Raw genomic sequence first — 10,966 nt, forward strand, 5'->3', positions numbered from 1 at the left:
TGATAGTGGCCACTCGTACGTTGATAGGGTTAGGTTGTCTATGCGAGCTCCTAGCTATCATGCAGACTGGTACTGAGGGCATGTCACTAGGCTTACCAATTGCCTTAGTATCTTGCTTGTACTCCTCATCACTCAAGAATGGCAGATCGATCATGGCTAGTACATGCATTCAATCTTACTCATCCTCAAGATAAGGGATATACTTGATTAGCGGCCCGTAAGATTTTCTAATTTACACATCACCCTTCAGCATGGTGGAGATAACATCTACGTCAACTGGTGTGGTCTTCCATGTATCCATTCGATTTCCTAAGAAGATCACACCAGTAAGACTGTATGCCTTTTGGTGCCTTCCCAAAAAGCATTGATGTGCAAGGACTTGGGTACCGAGTGCAACACAACGTCAAACTAGGTATCTGAGTTATCACGTCATGATCATGTAGATTAGTGCCCTTTGCTCCATTGGTCCTTCAACCCATTGCTTTAGCTCTTGCTGTAGCGTCGGATGCTACTAAGCAAATCTCCTAGGCTTAGAGTCATCAGGGTAGTCACTAGTGCAATGAGAAGGTCGTTGGCTACTTGCCTCTCTTCTAACTCTGCGTTTCTTGGCCAATGGCCCCGACTAGTTTGCTAGCTTATAGTGTGTAGACTATGTTTAAGCAACACTACTTGTGGCACAGTCGCATCCCTCGACTTTGGTCATGGAGGTGAGGCTCGTGTGCTTACACTTGAGAGATCATCGATCTCATCTTCCAATATGGGCTCAGCATCCTTTAGGTGCTCTTGGGCTTCTTTCACCCACTCTTTGACCTTTTCGATGGCTTCGAGCTGGGGTACTCCTCGACCTTTGCACTCCCCTTCTCGACTATCTTTGGAGCTGATGTTTCTGCTTCTATTTATGCCACCTTTTTCCCAGTAGGTAGCATCGTGGCACTCTCTTTTTTAGTGTCACCTTTGTGTCAACTTTCTTTCTCCTTCGCCTCCAACTTTTCTTTTCAATTGAGGTTGCATCTAAGTTGTTAGGTCTAGGTAGTGATATGCCGTCCTACTTTGTCTGCGTGCGGATCATGACATGCAACGGGATGGGTCTGTCCTCTCCATTCAATGTCTCAACTCCAAATGACCCCAATGGTACAAATAGCTCATTTGACACACTAGAGAGTGGCCTTCCTCTAGGGATTTTGGAAAATAGGTGGGTGATTCCACACTCTGGGCATCTAAGATTGGCCTTTTTCTGATTAGCATGCTCTCTTTTGAGGCTGCATGAGGAGATATGTCCTAGGTGTCCATAAGTCCAATACGAGATTGTTTGTTTGCCCTCCAAAGCCTCTGTCTCTACCTCTACCTAACGCCATCATTGATATAGGTCGGTAATCCATAAGGAGTGCATTGCCCTCTTTGTTAGATGACACGTAGGGGTGCACATAAGGCTCTTCATCTTTTGGCTCCTCCACATAGTGGACTAGAGTATCACTTGTGGTGGATGGGTTACATAGGGTCTAGGTGGTCTAGGTACACCTGTGGGGTTTATCCCCATCCTAGGAATGGCTGGTTTGTCATCATTGGGTGCCGAAGAGCCAATGGGGCTCCCCTTCCGAAAGAGTTTTGTAGCCTATTTGCTAGGTAAGGCTGTCCGTATGGTTGCGAGTATAGGATGTCTCCTCGGTAGTCTGTAGTGCATTGCATCATGACCAAACCTACCATAGTTGGTGCAAGGTCAGGGCCTTGGGTCCTGATAGGTGGTTTCCACCACAATACATGCATTGGACGTGAGGGCGTGTTGGTTGTCTCATCATTTCTTGTAATTTAGCTAGCTTTGTCTTCATCTCTGCTAGCTCCTGACTTACGTCTGTGCCCTTTCCTTTATCCTAAGAACTTGAGCCTGATCTTTTACTTGAATCTGTCTCCTCTTGGGTCGAGCTCTTGGAGCTTCTCTCTTTGAGCTAGTTGTCCACTCTAATTGCCTCGTCAAAGACCCTAGCTAGCACATCTTGCAGCAAGCTTGATTTGCTTGCCAGGGCCTTGTAGAGTTCCTCACTTCTTATCCCATTGATGAAGATTATGGAGATTGCTCTTTTGGTGGGTCGCTCACTCATTGGGATCCTCTTGAAGAGACTGTGCATGTGGGTGACGTAGTCTCTGATGTCCTCTTTGTCTCTCTACTTGACGTTCATCAGTCACATTAGGAGGTTATTGGAGTACCCAGGATCAAAGAATCTCTTAATGAAGAGACTCTTGAGGTTGTTGAAGTCGGTCCACTTAGCAGCATCTAGACTTGTATACTAGGTCCTACCCTTATCTCCTAAGCATAGACTAAATGCTTGTGAGTGTAAAGTAAGATTGATAAGGCCGTTGGCCTCGTAGACTAGGTCGAATTGCTCTACAAAGCTATATGGGTCATCATTTGTCTAGTACTTATCTAGCTGCTTAGCCACGATATGAATTCTTGATTGGCTATCAGAGCCATAGTTAACTCCTAATCCTACAAGCAACGAGGTTGCCATTGCAACAGTGTTGTGCTCTGTTGAAAACTTGTCTAGTAGTCGCTTCATTAGAAGCTCGCTCAATGTAAGATTGCCTTCTAGAGCTCTTTCCCTCTTTGCATCAGGGCCTGTCCTATTTCTGCTTGCTAGGGTTAGCACTCATTGAATCTTGCTCATTTCTATGCTCTACTGCAAGCTTCTAGCTTGATGTTCCTGATTGTAGGTCACTATGCCCTGCAAAGCTTCCGATGCTAGTTTCCTCTCCTCTTCGAGGTCTGCTATGATCTTCTCAGACATCCTATTGTGGTGGTTTGTCTGGGTCTGTAGATCGTAATTGGTGACTAGCCACTGGATTTGGGAAACCACCTAGGTCAAGCTCTTCACCATGTCTATGGTTAGTGCTTGACTTTGCCATGTTTGCAGTCTCGTACTCCAATAGGTTATTGATGAGATTGATCAAGTCGAGTAGATCCACTCCTCCAATGGTGTTGGTCCTTGTAGCATCTAACTTCTGGGTTGCATCTGCGCTTGGTCCTATTCTTGGGGTTCTTGATCACCCAACTACATTTTAAGGTCTTCTCTTATTAGTGGGTTTATTCTAATTGTTAGGTTTGAGTGAGTTCCTTATTATTTATAAACAGTCCTCAATTAAACTCACTCGGTATGTGTGTGCGTGCTTTCTTTCGTGCACCGTGTGAAATTAGGCTTTCAGCTTTTCTTAAGTGCAGTTTAAGTGTTGGAAAACAATGTGGGTGTGAATACAAGATGATAATTGCAGCTCTCGCACTCTCGTCTATGTACTTGACCTAATGGGGCTCTAGGCTCAATTTCTAGCCATTTCCTCTGGTCTCTAGGGTCTATGCTACGTCGTTAAGCTTGCTTATGGTCAAATGGAGTCTGCTAGTTAGCCTACAGCTCTAAGTGTGTTGAATATGCTGATATGAGTGTCAGCACTATGCCTGGCCGTTTGGCTATGACTTCTAGGGTTAGATTTGCCTATAAGGCTTGTAGTGAATTCTCTTGTTGCATGGTGCACTCTCTATTGTCCCGAACGCACTAAATCTATCAATTTTGACGTGTCAGAATCTGGTCCTATTTTGCAGTGTTCGATTTCAAGAATCAAACATCCGATTTGACATGTGTTCGATTCTGTATGGTACAATTATTGTGTTTGATTTTGGAAAGTGGGCAGGGTGTGTTCGATCGGACAGATCAGGATGGTTCGATTTGAGTATGTATGATTCTGAAAATCAAACATGGTCAAATCCGAGTGTTTGATCCTCAAGATTGGATGCGTGGTAGTGGTCCGATTGTAGGTCGTTCGATTTTGGTTGGTTCGATTCTAGTGCGTGTGATTGTCCGAGCGTCCAAATCGGACGAGTCTTATGTGTCCGATCGGATGGGTTTTTAGGGTGTCTGAGTCCAATTTTGGGAATCGAAATTTGGTAATAATGTTTGATTCCTACGGATAAGGTTCCAAGGATGACGAAAATCAACTCGATTCTAATGATTTTGGTTATAAGGGGTCACACAAACTTCTAGAATGTAAGAATAGACCCTAATGAAGGATTGTATATACTTGGAATAGCAAATAAACTCCAAAATAAAAATTGGCAAACAAATCAAACCCTCTTGCCCTGTTATGACAACAGAAACCCTAATGCCTATTTTCCTTCTTTTTTTTCTTTGTTTTTTCCTACCTTAGTGCATCCAAATCACAAAGCAAACACTTATACTACTCCAACCTACTTTTCCAAATCCAAAAATTCAAAAGTTTACTTGCTAAGGAGATCGAATACCTCTTCAAAATCCCTCGCTTCCTACCTATCTAGCTCAAGCATCGATTCGGGGAAAACCCTACTTCAATGCTCAATTCAGAGTGTGCAAGCACTCAAGGCTTGAATCCGTTGTCTGGCAATGGAACCAAAATGTAGAGGCGAGCTTAAGCTCAATCGCCAAGATCCATGGACCGCTTATTGTTCAAGCATTTCAAGCTAAGCACTAATGGCTATCTCTCACATAGTCGACACGTTATCTCTCTCTACGAGTGTAGTGAGCTTACCTCTATGCCTGATCGAGTTGCATCCTCTCTTAAGCACTTCAGTAGGTCCACGATCCAAGTGCAAGCTTCAAGCGAGCTCAATCCTTAAGCTCCACGCTCCAAGCTCCATTGTTGCAAGCAAGAGAAGAGAAGAGAAGAAGAGAGGAGAAGATAGAGAGCTTCTCCACCACAATCCCTCACCCTCACACACTCACTCCCTCTGTCAAGCACAAGCTCAAGCAAGCAAGAAGAAGATGAAGAAGAATAAGGAGAAGAAGAAGAAGAAGAAGAAGAAGAAGAAGAAGAAAAGAAGAGCTACTTTTGGCCACACACAAGAATGAGCTCTTCATTCACTTTTCAAATTTATATATAAAACCCTAAATCCCTCTTGGTGGGTGGTCATAATCTTTTTTACATGGCTGGCTAGGCCATCTTTTCCACTGTCCTCCTATCTTTGTAGCTTCCTTCCTACCGCCCATCGACCTTTACAATTTGCATAGGAGGGAGCTTGGCGCTCTTTTACAAATAGTTTTAGGGTCGCCTTGCATTTAAAAATGCACTTTTGCCTTCGACTTAGCTTTTGAGGCCACCCTTGAGCTTTCAGTCATTTCCCTTCTTGCTTTTTCTTTCATTGTGTCTGATTACCTTCTGGGCCACCTCTTTTAGGTCCCGACTTGCGCTTTTCCACCTTTTTTGCTTTCTTCTTGTGTTGGTAATGTCGGTGCATATAGGGTTTCTAATGTTGATCTGTAAGGTGGTACAAAGTTGCGCCCTGAGTTGTTGAACAACTCCTCAAAAGAAATTATAATGAGATATGGCCTCTACTGTGAGATCCAGTAGCTCAAATGGTTGCATGTCCTGTTTGGCTATGGAGGACACATAGAACAGAAGTTGACACAATTGATAATGCTGAGCTATAGATGACCTAATGTTGAGCTCTGAGGTGACATAGAGGAGTTCTAGGAGTAAGATTAGAGATCTCCAGAAGGAAGCTTGTCAAGATCTTGTCTGGTTGAAGAGATATAAGAGCTTAAAGCAGGGTAGGTGCAGGGTGGCTATGGCTGCCAAGCAAGGTAGTGAGAAGAAGGAGTAGAAAGACTTGTCCTAAGCTAGACTGAGCTAAGCTAAGCTAGATGAGAGTGAAACAGAGCTAGAGGAGTAGTGTCATGCCCGCCGACTGGGCTCTGATACCATATGAAAAGTGCGGATCTAGAGCATGGTAGGAGCTATGGAGGATGAAAGATGAAGACAAGACTCATGTTGACATATACAAAGAGAGACCAACTGTTACACAAGTGAATTAGATTCCAAGATGGATGCTTGGACTCATAAAGAAAATCTTGTGTAATGGACTAACAATGACAATTACACAAAGTGAAAGTACAAAGCATAATGATATTGTATTCATTCCATACGAAAGTGATAGTCAAGTACAATGTGTTATAGTAGCTGGGTAGGTAGCATTTTGCAACACTGTGCTTATGGAATTCAGGACATCTCTTCTTAGAACATACATCATTTGTCATTTCTCAACAACCATTGTGGCCTTTGGCATTGATGGTAGCTATTTTACTCGATCTAGTTTCATTGACCTTGGCATTGATGTTTGGGGAAGCAACATTGTCGAAACCCTTATCACTATACTCCATCGAAGCTAGCTCTTTGACCTAGTATACATTGTTCTATATTTCTTTCCCTTCTTGGCTTCCTATTATTAAATTGGGTTATGAACCAAGATTGGTTGTTGCTAGTGTTAAACTTGCCTATGTTGTCACTATGAATGGCCATATGCAAATTTTCATCCATTCTTGGATATTGCATATCTAGATAGTTGATTGGAACCTTATTGAGAGTTACAAATACATAAACATGGGAGCGACTAGTTTGGGAATCAAAATTTTGATCCAAAGTTTTTGATTTGTGGGGATTATTTGCATGCATTGTGAATTGGATTGACAAACTTTCTAGGTGCTTGTTTATCTTTTCGATTGTGGATGACTTGCCATCCTTTAACCTCCTCCTCCTTTGGCAAATTGGAACTTTCTTTTTTTGCTTCAAGTCTAACTTCCTTTTGTGATTATTTCCTTGGATATTTTCCTTTTAGTTTGCAATTTGGCTCTTCTTCCTCATAGAATCCTTTCCCACTTCAATAGGTTTTCTCAACATGGCCTTCACTTTTGAGTATGATATTGAACCAAGAAGCCATCTCCATAACTTTGAATGGCCTTCTTATGAAGAAAAACTAGAGTAGCATGAGAGTTAATTGTTGGATATCTTCTAAGCGTAAGTCCACTCGTTTTGTGGTGGCATTCTTTCTCTCTTCCATGTTCCTCCTTAGCGCAATGGCCAAAATCTTAGAGATGATCTTAGGGTTTGCTTCCAATATGAGATTGTAATCCTTTTGAGAGTTGATTGAGACAATTTTCTCAGATGAGTTGTTTCCATGCGCTTCCTTTACTAGTTGGGACGATTGATCCTCACTTTTGCTCCTCTTTCCCTAGCGACAAGTTGAGCAAGCAATGCTATTCAGGGTGCATCCATCATTGTTATTGAGCTCGCCATCCTCCATTTTTGCATAGTGTGTAGAAAAGTGTGAGCAAGTGCCCATACATTCACATGTATGTAGGGAAGGACAATAAGTTGTTGCCCCCACTAAAGAGGAGTTAATGGTATTTATCAATACTAATTAAAGCTTACTTGTTGTAAATAGTCACCTCCTCAATTTTAATTTGTTATGCTAATAATTGAAAGCTCCCAAGTATAATTAGGCTTTGACCACTAAAAAATTATGCATGTTTTTCCTTTTCTTGGAGAAGGCTTGAAATTCGAAAGGTGCTCTAATGGATGGATGCAACCAAGGTTTGAACTTATGTATCCATGTACACACCCAAATGCTCAATGTGCCTATATTCATATATGAATATGATACTTGTTAGAAAGAAAAGAAAAGGGTTGGTGGCCTTGGGATGACCATGCAAGTCTAGTTAGCAAGGCCTTGTTGCCATGGGGATAGATCATCATCACATAGAACAAACCATGGGACGCCACCCCTCGGTGGAAGAGACTTGAGTGTCTGTGAGAGTAGAAAGGCATTGGTGTGCCGGGAAGGATAAGATGGAAACAACTGCGGGACGACGAGGGGAAGAGACTTGAGTGTCTGTGAGAGTAGAAAGGCATTGGTGTGCCGGGAAGGATAAGATGGAAACAACTGCGGGACGATGAAGCTCGCCACTTGCCACTCTGCGTTCTCGCCAGCAATTGCATTTACTGCTGCGTCTTCTTCCTCTTCTTCTTCTTCTTACCCTGGCAGAGCTGCCCTCTCATGCTCCTCCGTCAAGCCTGCAGTATGGGCTGTAATGGAGAATGATGGCCCCGGTGAGATTGTAAGTACAGGTTCAGGGATAACAAGAGAAAGAGGAGGAGGAAGAAGGAGACACCTCCTTCTCTTGTCCTCGCCTTGCTTTTGCTGGCCGTGGTTGCTTGTGGACAGCTCCGCCAAAGCTCTCGTCGAGAAAGCTCCTCCTCCCGACTACCCTCCCAAGAGCGCACTCATCCAACGTAAGCTTTTCTTTTCCCTCGAGTTCCTGCCATGGCTGGCTTCTCAGCACAGAGCTCTCTTTCTCTCCGAGTATGGTATTTATCTCATTCTCTGTCCCAACAGAGCTGCTGGAAAAATCGCGGGCTAACAAATCTAAGAACGATCAGCAGGTAATGCTGTATATGTTCGTGTTGCCGTGCTGCAGGCATTTTATTAGGGTTTCACAGAAGAGGAGGCTTGTCGTGCGGCCATGTTAGGGTTTAACAGAGCAAGATTACTCGTTTCATGTGCTTCCCTTCCTCCGTAATGTCACATTCCTCTTCTTTTTCTGCATTCCAGAGGCTTGACAGTTATTACGAACGCAATTTCAAGGACTACTTCGAGTTTGTCGAGGTAAGTTTTCCTCGGCTTCTCTCCAGGTTTGCATTCAAAGGGTTGATTGGGATGAGATTGGAGGCCAGTCGCAGGAAAGCTAAAATTTACAGATTCCTGAACTTCACATCGTCATGGGTTTGCTAGATGGGATCCTGATAAAATTTGCTCTCCTGCATTCTTCCATGGGGGGATTCCGACATTGGTTAGAGTTGCCATAAGGGGCATATGCCATGACACTGGTTAGAGGCCCTTTCTTGTTCTCAACAATAAAGTATCCCTAATTAACTAGCACTTTTTTAGGCTCTGCCCCCCCCCTCTCTTCTCAAGGTATTGGTTCTTTAGATCAACCATCGATTTTTTTTCCTTCGAGGTATTGATTATTATACATTAACCATCAAGGTTAATATGTGAGAGAGAGAGAGAGAGAGAGAGAGAGAGAGAGAGAGAGAGAGAGAGAGAGAAGCATAGGGCAATCCTCCATGGCATAATGTGCTTTCTTGTCTTCAAAAGTCCGAGTTATGGAGAGGCAAAAACAAGTCTTTACTTCACATGATTATAAATTTTCACTTGAATAGACACATAAAAACTAGTCATTTCTTGCTAAGTAATAAAATGGCAATATTGTAGTCCTTTAGATTGGCACAAAAGTAAAACATCATGTAAACTTTTTTATGGTGGTGAATCTATTCTATTCTATATGATATTATTTTAGCTATGGGTAAGGGCGATCTGGGACCTCCAAAGGACCTCTCAAACTTATAGCAATTCCTAAGCCTAATAATGTGAAATGGAATTTGAAAAATCCTCTCCCTCTCTTTGCCTTTTCATAGTAGGACCTATCTCTCTCTCTTTAGGCTAGGGCCATATATCATTTTTTCTCTCCCTATCCACTAGCATCACACACACACATACGTGCACGTGCACATACACTCTCTCTTTCTCTATCTCAAAGTAGCTCAGTGGGCTAGTAGTAGCGAGTGGTCGAGCAACCATGGGTAACACCAATGGTGAGTGGTTAGTAGTAATAGGAAGTGTGGAGTTGAATGATAGCAGTGGGCATGTGTAAAGAGGTTAGGTTTGTGTCAACCCATGGATGGGGACTATAAGAGATTGCTAGATGTAGATGCCTTGGTGTCCCTCAAGTGGTACCAAAGCTTCAACTTGACGATGATGGGGGTGTTAGATGTGCAAACATTGCTCGATATGATGTCGAAGTCACAAGATGAGATTGTTGGAATGTTGGAGATAAACTTTCCTAGGACAAAGGTCATCGAATGGTTGGCAAGCGTTGATATGTGTGTTTCACACATCAACAAGATGACGAGAGTGAAGGTAGAACCTAGGTGGATAGGGTTAAGTGAGTGGGGGTGAGCCATTGTTGAAGGTCATGGAGACAAATGTGAACGAGCAAGCAATTGTGAAGATAGATTTCGTTTTGTTTAGGCACATGCTCCCTCTCCCCCCATCCTCTCTCTCTCTCTCTCTCTCTCTCTCTCTCTCTCTCTCTCTCTCTCTCTCTCGCTGCATGGATTTAGCATAGACAAGTTACCCCCCTTCCAGTACTCCCTTGATGCACCATCTCTTGATCTGAGCAGGTTAGAGATCCGCAAGATCATCAGGATGGATCTTATCGAGTTGGATATCAGGCGGACATGGTTAATGCTAGGGCAGGAGCTAGAGACAAAGATTGCTTTCTACCATGTGCATTTCCTTCATACTACAGATGATGGATTTATTGTTCGCCTGAGATACATAGACACCCACCTTTCCCATGGGATCGGATGTACTATTGGCCAGTTGCACACCTCCTCACATCAGCTAGAGATTGAGATTGGCAGATATAGATCCATCCCACCAAAGGAGCACATATGCCAAATATCCCAATTAGAGCTAGAGACAGAGGAGCATTATATTTGCTGCTGCCCAACGTATTATGAGGTCCGTGGTCGTTTCCACTGTCTCTTTAGAGACGGATTTGAACCACTATCCAGAGGCATGGATTTTACCAATCAGTGATGCCTTGGCCTCTTTCTTCTTGAGATACGACGGCTTCGTGACATGCATCTTAGGGGGTACAGCTGCCCCAAGACGTCGAGGCCCTTCACAGAGGTAGCTTACAGATTTCCTTTGCAAAGGAGACTTTGAAGACTTCCATACAATTACAACCACAGTCCACAGGAGAGCCTCTCTCACTGTCACAGTCCACACACAGATAAGGAGTATTGATTGATCAAGCCGTTTAGCTTAGTCGATCCAGACGTCCTAGGCCTCGGCACAGACATTGACGACACCTTAATAGGCGGATACAAGGGACTATTGCTTGGGCTAGAGCTAGGTCCTCCATACCCACATGAGATTGTACAATTTGAAGCTCATTGTTACTAGATAGAGCTCTATGTTTTACACATAGCCATAGTTAGTTTCCTTGCTTATTTTGCTTTATGCTACATACATATTTTGCCCAGATAGTTGTACCATCATACACATGATTGTAACTCATGGTCTCATAGATCATCTTGGCCTTTTGTA

At 43.3% G+C, this 10,966-nt stretch overlaps 1 protein-coding gene across 4 annotated transcripts in view; it reads left to right on the forward strand.

Moving 5' to 3' along the window:
- Nucleotides 1–7,608: 7,608 nt before the first annotated feature.
- The window catches only part of LOC148042148 (photosystem I reaction center subunit N), a 23,858-nt gene continuing 20,500 nt past the window's right edge, over nt 7,609–10,966 (forward strand). Inside the window, exons 1-4 of one of the 4 annotated variants that reach the window (XM_087685749.1) lie at nt 7,612–8,082; nt 8,186–8,232; nt 8,402–8,455; nt 8,582–10,966. The exon at nt 8,582–10,966 is cut by the window's right edge and continues 2,484 nt beyond it. In XM_087685749.1, coding sequence (XP_087541875.1) covers nt 7,743–8,082; nt 8,186–8,232; nt 8,402–8,455; nt 8,582–8,593 — 453 coding nt within the window. In that variant the 5' untranslated portion in view covers nt 7,612–7,742 and the 3' untranslated portion in view covers nt 8,594–10,966. Of the gene's footprint in view, nt 8,083–8,185; nt 8,233–8,401; nt 8,456–8,581 lie in introns of all 4 variants that reach the window. The other 3 variants (XM_087685729.1, XM_087685742.1, XM_087685733.1) reach the window with 3 other exon arrangements.

The sequence above is a fragment of the Lygodium microphyllum genome, chromosome 1 (genome assembly GCF_053477565.2).
Source record: "Lygodium microphyllum isolate KBCC chromosome 1, Lygodium_microphyllum_v1.1.10, whole genome shotgun sequence".
Lineage (NCBI taxonomy): Eukaryota > Viridiplantae > Streptophyta > Polypodiopsida > Schizaeales > Lygodiaceae > Lygodium > Lygodium microphyllum.